This window comes from Heterodontus francisci, chromosome 44, assembly GCF_036365525.1.
Source record: "Heterodontus francisci isolate sHetFra1 chromosome 44, sHetFra1.hap1, whole genome shotgun sequence".
NCBI classification, from domain to species: Eukaryota; Metazoa; Chordata; class Chondrichthyes; order Heterodontiformes; family Heterodontidae; genus Heterodontus; species Heterodontus francisci.
Window position 1 is genome coordinate 19999195 of NC_090414.1, and position 14916 is coordinate 20014110.

Consider the following 14916-nt stretch of genomic DNA (forward strand, 5'->3'; position numbering starts at 1 on the left):
TTATGTAGCGTCCTCAATCATCCCAAGCCTTCATAGGAACGTAAAGCCTGATAAGGAGAGATTGGGCGACCAAAAGCTTAGTCAAAGAGATCGGTTTTAGGGAACGTCTTGGGGCGGGGGAGAGGTTGAGGGAGGGAATTCCAGAGCTTAGGGCCCCCAGGCAGCTGAAGGCACGGCCGCCAATGGTGGAGCGATGGGAATCGGGGGATGGACAAGAGGCCGGAATTGGAGGAGCGCGGAGATCTCGGAGGGTTGTGGGGGCTGGAGGAGGTGACAGAGATCGGGAAGTTCAATAATCTATCGGCTTTATTGGCTCCTGCTCTGCAACTAGTTGCACAAGTTGAGCGGAGAGCTCCTTAAAATTCCAAGATTATCATTCATCTGTGGCTACTCCGAGTGCTGTCATTGCTGTCTGCTCGTGTAATGTGTTTAGAGTCATAGAGAGATACAACACCGAAACAGGCCCTTTGGCCCACCGAGTCCATGCCGACCCTCAACCACCCATTTATACTAATCCTATATTAATCCCATTTTTCCCTCTCACGTCCTCACTTTCCCTCAATTCTCCTACCACCTACCTACACTCGGGGCAATTTACAATGGCCAATTTACCTATCAACCTGCAAGTCTTTGGCTGTGGGAGGAAACCGGAGCACCCGGAGGAAACCTACGCGGTCACAGGGAGAACTTGCAAACTCCGCACAGGCAGTACCCAGAATCGAACCCGGGTCGCTGGAGCTGTGAGGCTGCGGTGCTAACCACTGCGCCATCCTTTCTTCCACTTGCGATCGGGGGTCGACTCCCGAGACATTAATCCAACTGCTTTTCATCCCACTCCCCGTCTCTTTACCCGAAACTGGCCCCCTTATAAACTCAGTCCTAAATAAGAATCCGGGAATTCTGCAGCAAGTTCTCCCTCCCTATCTTCAGCAAGATACCGGGACATCTTCCGGAATTTCAGGGCCTGTAACCATTCCCTCTTTTAAAAAAAAATGCATTTATATAGCGTCTTTCAGGATGCACAAAGCACTTCACAGTCAATGAACCAATTCTGAAGCGTAGTCATTGTTGGAATAAAGAGAACGCACTCTGTCTGCACAGCAAGATCCCACAAACAGTAATTTGATAAACAATCAGATCGTCCCGTTTAGCAATGTTAGTCCGAGAAAAACAATAGACTAGAAAGGCATTTCGTAAATTATTTATGAAAGCAAAATACCGCGGATGTTGGGCATCTAGGAAACAGAAAATGCTGGGAATACTCAGCAGGTCTGGCAGCATCTGTGGCGAGAGAAACAGAGTTAACGTTTCACAGCGATGACCTTCCGTCAGAACGGGGAAAACATTCGAGATCTAACAGGTTTTAAGCAAGTGCAGAGGTAGCGAGGGAGGGGAGGTCAAGACGGAAGGTCTGTTGATCGGGTGGAAGACGGGAGGGATTAAACAGATAAAGGGATGATGGTGCGAGGAAAAAGGAGATGGTAATGGGACAAGTGAAGAAACAAAGGATGGGTCTGGGGGAGTGTAAATAGCAACAGCAGAATCATCACCAACAGCTGCTGTCTGAAAAAAAATGGGAGCTGTGGTTCGGATCTGAAAATGTTGAACTCGATGTTGAGTCCGGAAGGCTGTAAAGTGCCCAATCGGACGATGAGGTGCTGTTCCTTGAGCTGATGTGAAGCTTCATTGGAGCAGTGCAGGAGGCCGAGGACAGAGAGGTCAGAGTGGGAGGGGGGGGGGAAATGGAGGATCAAAATGACAGGCAACTGAGTTACAATTGTGGACTGAACAGAGGTGTTCCACAAAGTGGTCACCCAGTCTATGTTTGGCTTGCCCAATGTAGAGCAGAACACACCGTGAGCGGCGAATACAGTATAGTAAATTGTCAGAAGGCCACGTAAATCACTGTTGCACCTGGAAGGAGTGTTTGGGGCCCTGGACGGTGCGAAGGGAGGAGGTGAAAGGACTGGCGCTGGTCCTAAAGGAAGAGTGCTAAATTGGGGCAAGGCCAACTATACCAAAATTCGGCAGGTGCTGGGGAATGTAGATTGGGAGCAGCTGTTTGAAGGTAAATCCACATTTGATATGTGGGAGGCTTTTAAAGAGAGGTTGATAAGCGTGCAGGAGAGACATGTTCCTGTGAAAACGAGGGGTAGAAATGGCAAGATTAGGGAACCATGGATGACAGGTGAAATTGTGAGACTAGCTAAGAGGAAAAAGGAAGCATACATAAGGTCTAGGCGGCTGAAGAAAGACGAAGCTTTGAAAGAATATCGGGATTGTAGGCGCAATCTGAAACGAGGAATTAAGAGGGCTAAAAGGGGTCATGAAATATCTTTAGCAAACAGGGTTAAGGAAAATCCCAAAGCCTTTTATTCATATATAAGGAGCAAGAGGGTAACTAGAGAAAGGATTGGCCCACTCAAGGACAAAGGAGGAAAGTTATGCGTGGAGTCAGAGAAAATGGGTGAGATTCTAAACGAGTACTTTGCATCGGTATTCACCGAGGAGAGGGACATGACGGATGTTGAGGTTAGGGACAGATGTTTGATTACTCTAGGTCAAGTCGGCATAAGGAGGGAGGAAGTGTTGGGTCTTCTAAAAGGCATTAAGGTGGACAAGTCCCCAGGTCCGGATGGGATCTATCCCAGGTTACTGTGGGAAGCGAGAGAGGAAATAGTTGGGGCCTTAACAGATATCTTTGCAACATCCTTAAACACGGGTGAGGTCCCGGAGGACTGGAGAATTGCTAATGTTGTCCCCTTGTTTAAGAAGGGTAGCAGGGATAATCCAGGTAATTATAGACCGGTGAGCCTGACATCAGTGGTAGGGAAGCTGCTGGAGAAGATACTGAGGGATAGGATCTATTCCCATTTGGAAGAAAATGGGCTTCTCAGTGATAGGCAACATGGTTTTGTGCAGGGAAGGTCATGTCTTACCAACTTAATAGAATTCTTTGAGGAAGTGACAAAGTTGATTGATGAGGGAAGGGCTGTAGATGTCGTATACATGGACTTCGGTAAGGCGTTTGATAAGGTTCCCCATGGTAGGCTGATGGAGAAAGTGAAGGCGCATGGGGTCCAAGGTGTACTAGCTAGATGGATAAAGAACTGGCTGGGCAACAGGAGACAGAGAGTAGCAGTGGAAGGAGTTTCTCAAAATGGAGACGTGTGACCAGTGGTGTTCCACAGGGATCCGTGCTGGGACCACTGTTGTTTGTGATATACATTAATGATTTGGAGGAAAGTATAGGAGGTCTGATTAGCAAGTTTGCAGACGACACTAAGATTGGTGGAGTAGCAGATAGTGAAGGGGACTGTCAGAGAATACGGCAGAATATAGATAGATTGGAGAGTTGGGCAGAGAAATGGCAGATGGAGTTCAATCAGGGCAAATGCGAGGTGATGCATTTTGGAAGATCCAATTCAAGAATGAACTATACAGTAAATGGGAAAGTCCTGGGGAAAATTGATGTGCAGAGAGATTTGGGTGTTCAGGTCCATTGTTCCCTGAAGGTGGCAACGCAGGTCAATAGAGTGGTCAAGAAGGCATACGGCATGCTTTCCTTCATCGGACGGGGTATTGAGTACAAGAGTTGGCAGGTCATGTTACAGTTGTATAGGACTTTGGTTCAGCCACATTTGGAATACTGCGTGCAGTTCTGGTCGCCACATTACCAAAAGGATGTCGATGCTTTGGAGAGGGTGCAGAGGAGGTTCACCAGGATGTTGCCTGGTATGGAGGGCGCTAGCTATGAAGAGAGGTTGAGTAGATTAGGATTATTTTCATTAGGAAGGCGGAGGTTGAGGGGGGGGACCTGATTGGAGGTGTACAAAATCATGAGGGGTATAGACAGGGTGGATAGCAAGAAGCTTTTTCCCAGAGTGGGGGTTTCAATTACAAGGGGACATGAGTTCAAAGTGAAAGGGGAAAAGTTTAGGGGGGATATGCGTGGAAAGTTCTTTACGCAGAGGGTGGTGGGTGCATGGAACGCATTGCCAGCGGAGGTGGTAGACGCGGGCACGATAGCGTCTTTTAAGATGTATCTAGACAGATACATGAATGGGCAGGAAGTAAAGAGATACAGACCCTTCGAAAATAAGTGTCATGTTTAGATAGAGGATCTGGATCGGCGTAGGCTTGGAGGGCCGAAGGGCCTGTTCCTGTGCTGTAATTTTCTTTGTTCTTTGTTCTATCTCCTGCGCTTGCCAGGCGATGGGGTGGGGGTGAATGAGGAGTGGACCAGGATGTGTAGGGACCTTGGGAATGCTGAAAGAGGAGGATGATCCATTGGAAACGGAGGGTGTAAGGTGAGGACAAGGGGTTTTGTGATGGAGGGGGAAGGAGGTGAGAGCTGCGGGGTCGAGGAAGGGAAGGGAAGAGTTGGAGGGGGAACCATGTGAAGGTGAGAGGAGGGTGGAAATTGAAAGCAAAATCGACGAAACTTGCCAGTCCGGGACGACAGCAGGAAACGGAATCGATACAGTATCAGAAAAAGCGGGGCGGGAGTGGGCCTGAGCAGGACCGGAAACGGGAAATGTACCACATATTCCACAAAAAGACAGGCATAGCTGGGACCCGTGCAGCTAGAAAACACCTTTAATTTGGAGGAAATGAGTGGAGTTGAAGAAGAGGTTGCTCAAACGCCAGAACAAGTTGAGCCCAGTCAGAGCAGTCTCTCAACCATCTCCCCCCCCACCCCTCCACGCACCACCCTTTCTGCAATGGGGACAGGAATTGCAACCACCCCTCCCCCAAGGGGCCACGTTGCAAAAAGTCTGTTGCCAAATTTCCGCAGCAGTGCAACCGTGCATGCTTCCTATTTGCACATGTCTGTCCCCCACTGCAGCAGGAGCTGCCCCTATTAGTATCTCAATGGTCTGCTGAATGGAATTGTGTCTTTCCTGAAACAGACATGAAATGCATTGAATATCTGGCCACCCCCACATTCCCCACACTACACTCACCACCTCCTCCTCCTCCTTCTCCTCTTCCTCCTCCTCTATCCCCCCAGCCCTGCTGCTCCTCAGGCCCCTGGCGCTCCCTCGGATCGGATTCCTGGGAGTCAGGAGCAGATATTCCTTGGGTTGGGAGACCTCCTCCTCCACTTCGGGCTCCTTCTCCAGAACCTGGATCCCAGAGAGAGAGAAAAAAAAGGAAGGAATGTCAAAAAAAAAAAGTTACTGTAACATCTGCAAACCATTTCTCCCTTGACTTTTGCACTTGAAATGCAACATTTTAATAATTTCCATGCCCTGTCTTATCTCCTATTTTATTTTAATAGGGATACAATTGTTTTGGCGCCAAAAGTGGTCAGAAACGTAACCTGCCAAATCCGATGATACTCTGCGTCCACTTCCGGGATTGGCATCCCTTGTATGCAATGAGTTAAACTATCTTTTTACACATTATTTAATCTTACAAATGTTTAATGCAGTCGTGTTAATTGATACAAGGTCGTGTGTGTGTTGGGGGTGGGGGGAATTTTCCCAATCGCATTCAGTTGCTTTTTTTGTTATCAACGAAAGATACAATTACTTTAGAAGATGTATTCCTGAGTAACAACTTCATGCGAAGTTCGCCTCATTTAACAGTTAAATTGTTGCAGTGAATCAAATCCTTGACCTGGCTACTGAAATTAACACGAAGGACAAACAAGGAAGTGTAATTATTGCTCAAGGAATTCCATCCCTTTCCCATCCCACATATTTCATCTCAGCTTTTAACATCAGATTCAAAAGGCAGAGAGAAAGAGAGAGAGACTGCTGGTTGATGGGATAGAAATATATCATTCACTCCACCAGCTGTTGTATATGCCAGAGGTTTGTGTAGAAATGAGATGTTAAACATGACATGCCACCAAACAGTAGACCAGCACTGCCTCGATTTGCACAAATATATAGTATCCAGCTCAAAGCACCAGTAACTTTCACTTTGCACACTCAGTTCCAATAAAACCAGCACCTGTCTCCCTCTGCAGAGCAAAACATAAACCCATACCTGATCCTTGAGTCGTTTTGACCTCCTACGAGATTCCAGGGTTTTTCTTGGCATTGCGATTCCCGAGACTAATTCTTGGGCAAGACAACAAAAAAAAAATGAACTTTTAAAAAAAAAATGCAACTTTTGAAACAAGCGGTTTGCTCCTTTCTCCTTCCAGAAGATGTTGCCCCTGGTTTTTTTTGTTGTTGTTACCAAACTGAGGCAAGAAACGCAAATCCCCTTTAATAAGAAACTTTTCCACCTCCTAAAATGTCAGCCGTCTGCACTGCAAACAGTTTGAATTCAAACAGTTGTCAGTTAGAGCGGGGTTTTTACTTTCAGGTTTTGCACAGGCTATATGAGGGCTGCCCTCCAGTGGCAATGCAAACTCCACAAGACAGTCCCAGCCTCATTCACTTCACTGACAAACGTCCCAAAGTTTTCCTAAATTTCCACCCCACAGGTTCCAACCTCACTGACCGAACCTCCCCCCTCCCCAACTCTGATGGGGACAGTGTAGAGGGAGCTTTACTCTGTATCTAACCCCCGTGCTGTCCCTCTCGTTGGCTGCTCCATTCCCCCCGCACTATCATTCTAAAACTGAACTTTGCCTGATCTCATTTATTCTGCTTCAGAGATGAGTGCGAATTGCAGGGATGTTCGCTGGACTCAACTCTGCATCCAACAGTCTCCCTGTCCCAGACACACTGTTCCCCTCCCCCGTTTTGAGAGAGTCAGTGTGAGGGGCGCTGCGACTGTGTGGGATGGAAGCACACACCACCTCGTGGGCAACACAGGAACAGGAGGAGGCCATTCAGCCCCTTGAGCCTGTCCCGCCATTCAATGAGATCATGGCTGATCTGTGATCTAACTCCATATAGTGGAGTTTTGCCCCACATCCCTTAATACCTTTGGTTAACAACAATCTAACCGTCTCCGATTTAACATTAACAATTGATCCAGCATCGATTGCCGTTTGTGGAAGAGAGTTCCAAACTTCTCCCACCCTTTGTGTGTGGAAGTGTTTCCTCATTTCACTCCTGAAAGGTCTGGCTCTCATTTTTAGACTCTGCCCCCTCGTCCCGGACTCCCCAACCAGCGGAAATCGTTTCTCTCTATCGACCCTATCAGTTCCCCTTAATATCTGGAAAACTTTGCTCAAATCATCCCTTAACCTTCTAAATTTCAGGGAATATAATCCTAGTTTGTGTAATCACTCCTCATAATTTAACCCTCGGTGTCCAGGTATCATTCTGGTAAATCTACTCTGCACTCCCTCCAAGGCCAGTATATCCTTACTAAGGTGTGGGGCCCTGAACTGCTCCCAGTAACTCCAGGTGTGGTCTAACCAGGGCTTTGTATAGCTGAAGCATGACTTCTACCCCCTTGTATTCTAGTCCTATATAAGAAATTATCTAACAGCAACAATCCACAGTCCAGGGCCATTCAATTCAATCTCCGTTCCCATTCTTTATAAGCAAGACTAACTGACTGGCTGATGCTGGAGTAGTGGGCCAGGCTAGTTTATGCTGGTTACTGTGTTGCCTCTGGTACTTTGCTCAGATTTGCATTCCTGATGTGAGTCACTGCATGCTGGGTGTTGGCAGACTTTCTGGCTGTTGTTGGGGAGGTGACAAAACCACCGAAAACGTCTTTCAGGAAGAGGGTCGGGATCACTGGACTGCAACCTGCATTGTCAGGCGACCAATAAACCAAAATTCTCTTCTTCACCCCTACCTCCGCAACCTCCCCCAGCCGCACAAACCTCCAAACCACACCCCCTCCACCACAAACCCTGCTTCTGCCCTCTTGGTGCATCCCCTGCTCCCTTGACCCTGTCATTGGCGGCCTTGCCTGCAGCAAACTGGGCCCTAAGCTCTGGAATTCCCTCCCGAAACCTCTCCGCCCCTCTCTCTCTCACTCTGCTTTAAGATGCACCTTAAGCGTCCTGGGACTGATATTTATCCCTCAACCAACATCACTAAAAAAAAAAGGACATATTATCGGGGTCATTATCACATTGCTGTTTGCGGGAGCTTGCTGTGCGCAATTTGGCTGGTGCGTTGCCTACAGCACAACAGTGACGACACTTCAAAAGTACGTCATTGGCTGTGAGTTGGTGAAAGGCGCTATAGAAATGAAAAGTAATTTTTGGTAACCCTGCTTAAATATCTCTCATTATTGGCTGGATGATGATATATTTTATCTGCTCACTCCTGGGGGCCGTTTCACTCGTTTGAGTGCAAGTTCTATCTCTTTAAGGGAAGGTTTAAGAAGTGGAGGAGTCCTCCCAGCCGCCAGGTGGCGCTGTAGACAGCCTGGCCGTGGCAGGTGGGGGTTCCCTCCTGCGCGCCGTCGCCGCCTCGTTGGCGTTGCCATGGCGAAGGCAACGGGATCTCGCGAGAGCCGGGCCACTTCCGGCCGGGGGGAGGAGTCTGCGCCTGCGCTTTTGGTCCGGCGGCTCGAGCGGGGGGGAGAAACCAAAGCCGCCGCGTTTGGAAGGCTTTTTCCTCGGGGAAGCGGCCCGGGGTCCGTAGCTCGGGGCTGGGAGCGGGACCGGACCGACCGGCCGGGACGGGAGGAGGGGACCGCCTACTCGCAGTTACCCCCCCCCTCCCTTCGGTATTTTTTTTGTTACCCCGGCAGCGTTTGTGAACGGCAGCCAATCGGAGAGCGGGACCGACCCTGATCGACAGCCAGGCCGACCAATCAGCAGCGGCGGCCTTGGCCCCTGGACGGCGCCCATTGGCGGGCTGGACTAGAGCGTGCGTCCAATCGGCGAGGACTGTGGGTGGGTCTTGCCTTCTGATGTTGAGTAGCCAATGGGGGAAGGGCAGGAAGGGTTGGGGTAGGTCAACTGTCCAATCAGCTCCTTCCTGTGCCTACTGTCCAATCAGCTCTTCTCAGGGGGCAACTGTCCAATAAGCTCCTCCCATGGGGCAACTGTCCAATCAACTCCTCTCATGGGGGCGACCGTCCAACCAGACTGTCCAATCAGCTCCTCCCGTGGGGCAACTGTCCAATCAACTCCTCTCATGGGGGCGACCGTACAAACAGACTGTCCAATCAGCTCCTCTCATGGGCAACTGTCCAATCAGCTCCTCTCATGGGGCGACTGCTTAAATGGGGCATCGGTTCCAACATGGCCTTCCAATGGGATAACCATTCAACCAGGGGGAGTACCCAATGGAGGTCGCCTTACCCGTCATCTACAGCAACGCCTCCATTTAAAAATTCCCATCCTTGTTTTCAAATCCCTCAACGTCCTCGCCCCCCTCCCTATCTCTGTCACCTCCTCCAGCCCCCACAACCCTCCGAGGATCTCTGCGCTCCTCCAATTCCGGCCTCTTGTCCATCCCCCGATTCCCATCGCTCCACCATTGGCGGCCGTGCCTTCAGCTGCCCTGGGGGGCCCTAAGCTCTGGAATTCCCTCCCTAAACCTCTCTGTCTTTCTCTCCTCCTTTAAGGTGCTCCTTAAGACCTGCCTCTTTGACCAACTGCTGGGTCACCTTCTGTGGCTCGGTGTTAAATTTTGTCTGATAATCTTGTGAAGTGCCTTGGGGACATGTTATTGTGGGCAAAGGTGCTGTATTAACTGTGCACAGTCCCAGTCTCTATTATAATAATGATATAGACGATGCAGAAAAAAATTGCAAGGCATAACTATTAGAAAAGCCTGGAAAAGACGACGAGGTGACCTGACACAGGCCTTTAAAATTATGAAGGGGTTCGATGGGGTAGACGTAGATTTTTTTCACTCATAGAAAAATGGCCAGACGCATGAAAGTGCAAAGCGATACATTTTGGTAGGGAGAATGAGAGGCGAGATAAACTAAATGGTACAGTTTTAAAGGAGGTACGGGAACCGAGATACCTTGGGAGTACGAACATACGAACTAGGAGCAGAAGTCGGCCATTCGGCCCCTCAAGCCAGTTCCGCCATTCAATAAAATCATGGCTGATCTGTTTGTGCCTCGAATTCCACACTCCCGTCTACCCCCGATAACCTTTGATTCCCTTGCCTAACAAGATTCGAGGTGTATGTACACAAATGTTTGAAGGTGGTAGGACAAGAAGGCTGTTTTTAAAAAAAAAAAAATGGGATCCTTGGCTACTAAACATTTATAAAAGACTGGTTAGCCCCCAGCTGGAGAATTGTGTCCAATTCTGGGCCGCCGCACTTTCAGAAGGATGTCAAGGCCTCAGAGAGGGTGCAGAGGAGATTTACTGGAATGGTCCCAGGGATGAGGGATTCAGTTACACAGAGAGACCAGAGAAGATGAGATTGTTCTCCTTGAAGGGGAGATTTAATAGAGGTGTTCAGCGTCATGAAGGGGTTTTAATAGAGTAAATAAGGAGAAAGTGTTTTCACGGTCAGTGACCAGAGGGACACAGATTTAAGATAATTGGAAAAGGAACAGGGGGCAACGTGAGGGAAAAATGTACACAGTGAGTTGTTGTGATCTGGAACGCGCTGCCTGAAAGGGCAGTGGAAGCAGATTCAATAGTAACTTTCAAAAGGGGAATTGGATATGTAGTTGAAAAAGAAACATTTGCACTTGTGGCAGGGGGTGGAGGGTCCAAAACCAGGAGTGGGGGCTGGGGGACATCAATATGAGATAGTCAATAATAAATCCAATCGGGAATTCAGGAGAAACGTCTTCCCCCAGAGAGTGGGGAGAATGTGGAACTCGCTACCACAGGGAGTGGTTGAGGTGAATAATATCGATACATTTAAGGGGAAGCTGGATAAACACATGAGGGAGAAAGGAATAGAAGGAGGTGGTGATGGGGGGAGATGGAGTAAGCTAGGAGGGGGCTCGTATGCAGTATAAACACCAGAATGATACCGGGACTGAAAGGGTTAAATTACGAGGACAGGTTGTACAGACTGGTCTTGTATTCCCTCGAGTGTAGAAGATTAAGGGGTGATTCTAATCGAGGGGTTTAAGATGATTAAAGGATTTGATCGGGTCGATAGAGAGAAACTATTTCCTCTGTTGGGTGGAGTCCAGAACAAGGGGGCAGAACCTTAAACGTAGAGCCCGGGCCGTTCAGGGGTGATGTCAGGAAGCACTTCTTCACACAAAGGGAAGTGGAAATCGGGAACTCTCTCCTCGCAAAAAAGCTGCTGAAGCTGGGGGTCAATTGGAAATTTTCAAACCGGGATGAGTAGATTTTTGATCGGCAAAAGTGTTGACATTCAGAACCAAGGCTGGTAGATGGAGCTAAGATTCAGATCAGCCATGATGTAATTGAATGGTGGGGTAGGCTTGCGGGGCTCAATGGCCTATTTCCCCTTTCTGATCTGGGGTGCTCAGTGGGTAGCTCTCCGGCCTCTGAGTCAGAAGGTTCGAGTCCGACTCCGACTCCAGCGACTTGATCACAAAGATCCAGGCCGACGCCCTCAGTGCCAGTACCGAGGGAGTGCTGCATTGTCAGAGGTGCTGTCTCTCAGACGAGATGTAAAACCGGGGGCCCCCGTCTGCCCCCTCGGATAAGCGTTAAAGATCCCACGGCCGCTATTGGAAGAAGGGCGGGGGGGGGTGCGGGAGGTGCAGTTCTCCCCGGTGTCCTGGGGAGATTATCTGGGTCACTATCAGGTTGCTGTTTGTGGGGTCTTGCTGTGCTCAAAATGGCTGCCGCGTTTCCAATGTTACACTTCAGACAAATACTTCATGAGCTGTGCAAGTGCTTCGGGACATCTTGAGGTTGTGAAAGGTACTATATAAATGCAAGTCTGTCTCTAGGTAGGGTAGGAGGAGGTTCAGGCGGGGCATAGATGCTGGCGGAGAGCAGTCGGGCCAGAATTGTTGCTTTGATAAAAATTTGAGGTGACGTTTGTCGCTTTGTCAAGCTAACGATCGTTCCCCTCTCTCTCTCTGATCTAGGATGAGTGAGGCCTGGAGCTGTGTGTGGAACTGAGAGAATCGCTAGCTCGCCGAGGCACTTATGGAGTTCCCTGACCACAGTCGTCTGCTGCTGCAGAGCCTGCGGGACCAGAGGCACCAAGGCTTCCTGTGCGACTGCACGGTGCTGGTGGGAGCAGTGCAGTTCCAGGCGCACCGCGCCGTGCTGGCCTCTTTCAGCACCTACTTCCACATGTTTTACAAAGAGGAGCCGGGCAAGCGGGACGTGGTGGGGCTGGACGATGAAATCGTCACGGCGCCCGCCTTCTCGCTGCTGCTAGAGTTCATGTACGAGGGGCGCCTGCGGTTCTGCGGCGCGCCCACTGAAGACGTGCTGGCAGCCGCCAGCTTCCTGCACATGAACGACATCGTCAAGGTCTGCAAGAGCAGGCTGAAGGCTCGGGCCCTGGCCGAGGCCGACAGCACCAGGAAGGAGGACGACGTGCTGGGGGGCCCCGGCACCTCGGGCCTGACCGGGGACTACAAGGGGGTCATCCCGGCTCACGTCCCCGCTCCAGATCCACCCTACGCCTCTGGCCGTGTGGAGCAGGGCACCCCCATGCTGCAGCTGGCACCCCAGCTGAACCCGCCCGGGGTCAACAGGGACTTGGGGCAGTGGCCTTCTGACGCCGCCGACACCACGCAGCCTGGGATGGAGACGGAGGCCTACTCGACCAAGCTGGAGAACGTCCTGGCCAGCCCGTCCTCCTCCACCGAGTCTGCCGTCCACGGGGCCGCCCGCTCGCTGGAGGGCCCCGCCCCTTGGCAGGGGGAGTCGGACGCTTCGGCAGACAGGCGCGGGCAGGGGGGCTTCCCCCAGGCCCCCGAGGAGGAGGGGGAGGAGGGAGACCTGATCACGGTCAAGGTGGAGGACGACCTGTTCTCGGACGACGGCGAGGACCTTGCCGAGGAGCCCCTCCCGGGCGCCTGCCCCCGGCTGGAGGACGTCTTCCAGACTCCCGGCTGCCAGCCCCTCGAGCTCCAGCAGGCCGGCCACATCGTCATCTCCGACGAAGACGAGATGCCCTCGGAGGACGACGCCTATCCGGGGCATGGCCTGTACGGCGCAGGCCTGCCCGTGCCCGAGGGCAAGCCGTACCCCGAGCTGACCGGCTCCAACGCCGTCGCCCTCTCTGCCAAGCTCTACTTCCAGGACCTGCCCCCGCCGCCCGGCTCCGAGGATGACCTGCCCACCTGCGTCGCCTGCGGCAAAACATTCTCCTGCACCTACAGCCTCAAGCGCCACGCGTTGGTGCACACCCGGGAGCGGCCCCACAGCTGCCGTTTCTGCCTGCGCCGCTACTCCCAGTCAGGGGACCTGTACCGTCACATGCGCAAGTACCACAACACCCAGGTATCACCATCCTCGAATGCCGGGAATACCAGCGGCACGGGCAGACAGGACTGCCCTAACGGAGGCTGGAAGTGGTTGGACAAACCCCCTTCGGAACAGTGGAAATGAACCTCCCTCCCTCCCCCCCCCCCCCCCCTTTTGTGTTTTAAAGTGACGGTGGACAATTTTCTGGGCTGCAGAAATCTACATTTGGAGAAAAAAAAACGCAAAATGGAAAAAAAAAAATCTTTTAATATATATATATATATATATATATCTCCGCACCAGCCATCTGTAAAATAAACAGACGTTAAATTAAATTCAGTCACAGGACTAGTCCAGTAAAGCTGTACATCGGAGGAAAGAAATTGTGTTCCTCATGAATTGTTTCTGTTTTCTCTCTCTCTGGGTCAAATGGGTACATTTTAACCTCGCTCGGTTTGTTATATATTAAAACATCTTGGATCTGATCACGCACTCACTTCCTGCCAACTTTCTCCATTTGAAATTCCTGTGATCATGTTTATAAATGTGAACCAGTAATGTAAACATGTCACGCCTGTGAGGGCACCCATTAAGACCCTGCAGTGCAACGTGGACAAGAGAGCTGAACTCAAGAGGTGAGGTGAGAGTGACTGCCCTTGACACCAGGGCAGCATTTGACCGAGTATGGCATCAAGGAGCCCCCAGCAAAACTGAGGTCAATGGGAATCGGGGAAAACCCTCCGCTGGCTGGAGTCATACCTAGCGCAAAGGAACATGGTTGTGGTTGTTGGAGGTCATTCATCTGAGCTCCAGGACATCACTGCAGGAGTTCCTCAGGGTAGTGTCCTAGGCCCAACCATCTTCAGCTGCTTCATCAATGACTTTCGTTCAATCAGAAAGTCATAAGTGGGGATGTTCGCTGATGATTGCACAATGTTCAGCACCATTCACAACTCCTCAGATACTGAAGCAGTCCGTGTAGAAATGCAGCAAGACCTGGACAATATCCAGGCTTAGGCTGATAAGTGGCAAGTAACATTCGCGCTACACAAGTGCCAGGCAATGACCATCTCCAACCAGAGAGAATCTAACCATCGCCCCTTGACATTCAGCGGCATTACCATCGCTGAATACCCCACTATCAACATCCTGGGGGGTTACCATTGACCAGAAACTGAACTGGAGTAGCCATATAAATACTGTGGCTACAAGAGCAGGTCAGGGGCTAGGAATCCTGCGGTGAGTAACTCACCTCCTGACTCCCCACTGCCTGTCCACCATCTACAAGGCACAAGTCAGGAGTGTGATGGAATACTCTCCACTTGCCTGGATGGGTGCAGCTCCAACAACACTCAAGAAGCTCAACACCATCCAGGACTAAGCAGCTCACTTGATTGGCACCCCATCGACAAACATTCACTCCCTCCACCACCGACGCACAGTGGCAGCAGTGTGTACCATCTACAAGATGCACTGCAGCAACTCACCAAGGCTCCTTTGACAGCACCTTCCAAACCCGCGACCTCTACCACCTAGAAGTACAAGGGCAGCAGATGCATGGGAACACCACCACCTGCAAGTTCCCCTCCAAGTCACACACCATCCTGACTTGGAACTATATCACCGTTCCTTCAGTGTCGCTGGGTCAAAATCCTGGAACTCCCTTCCTAACAGCACTGTGGGTCTACCTACCCCACATGGACCGC

General features: G+C 50.7%; 2 protein-coding genes across 3 annotated transcripts in view; one reads left to right on the top strand and one right to left on the bottom strand.

The window, feature by feature from the left end:
- LOC137355992 (5'-3' exonuclease PLD3-like) overlaps positions 1–6696 on the bottom strand; it is a 14933-nt gene extending 8237 nt beyond the window's left edge. The window contains exons 1-2 of the mRNA XM_068021693.1: positions 6001–6696; positions 4968–5129 (exon numbers count right to left, since the gene is read on the bottom strand). Coding sequence (XP_067877794.1) covers positions 4968–5129; positions 6001–6054 — 216 coding nt within the window. The 5' untranslated portion in view covers positions 6055–6696. The remainder of the gene's footprint in view (positions 1–4967; positions 5130–6000) is intronic.
- A 1713-nt stretch (positions 6697–8409) lies between these two features.
- Positions 8410–13695, top strand: LOC137355842 (zinc finger and BTB domain-containing protein 3-like). 2 transcript variants are annotated; one of them, XM_068021419.1, is made up of 2 exons: positions 8410–8773; positions 11875–13695. In XM_068021419.1, the coding sequence occupies exon 2, from the start codon at positions 11936–11938 to the stop codon at positions 13352–13354; it is 1419 nt and encodes a 472-aa protein (XP_067877520.1). In that variant the 5' UTR covers positions 8410–8773; positions 11875–11935; the 3' UTR covers positions 13355–13695. The 2 variants fall into 2 exon arrangements, with proteins under 2 accessions (XP_067877520.1, XP_067877521.1); XM_068021420.1 differs by lacking the exon at positions 8410–8773 and adding an exon at positions 11543–11704.
- The last annotated feature ends 1221 nt before the right edge of the window (positions 13696–14916 follow it).

What these genes read in the sequence shown, in the direction of transcription:
- LOC137355842 (XM_068021419.1), top strand. Translation starts at nt 11,936, where the DNA reads ATGGAGTTCCCTGACCACAGTCGTCTGCTGCTGCAGAGCCTGCGGGAC.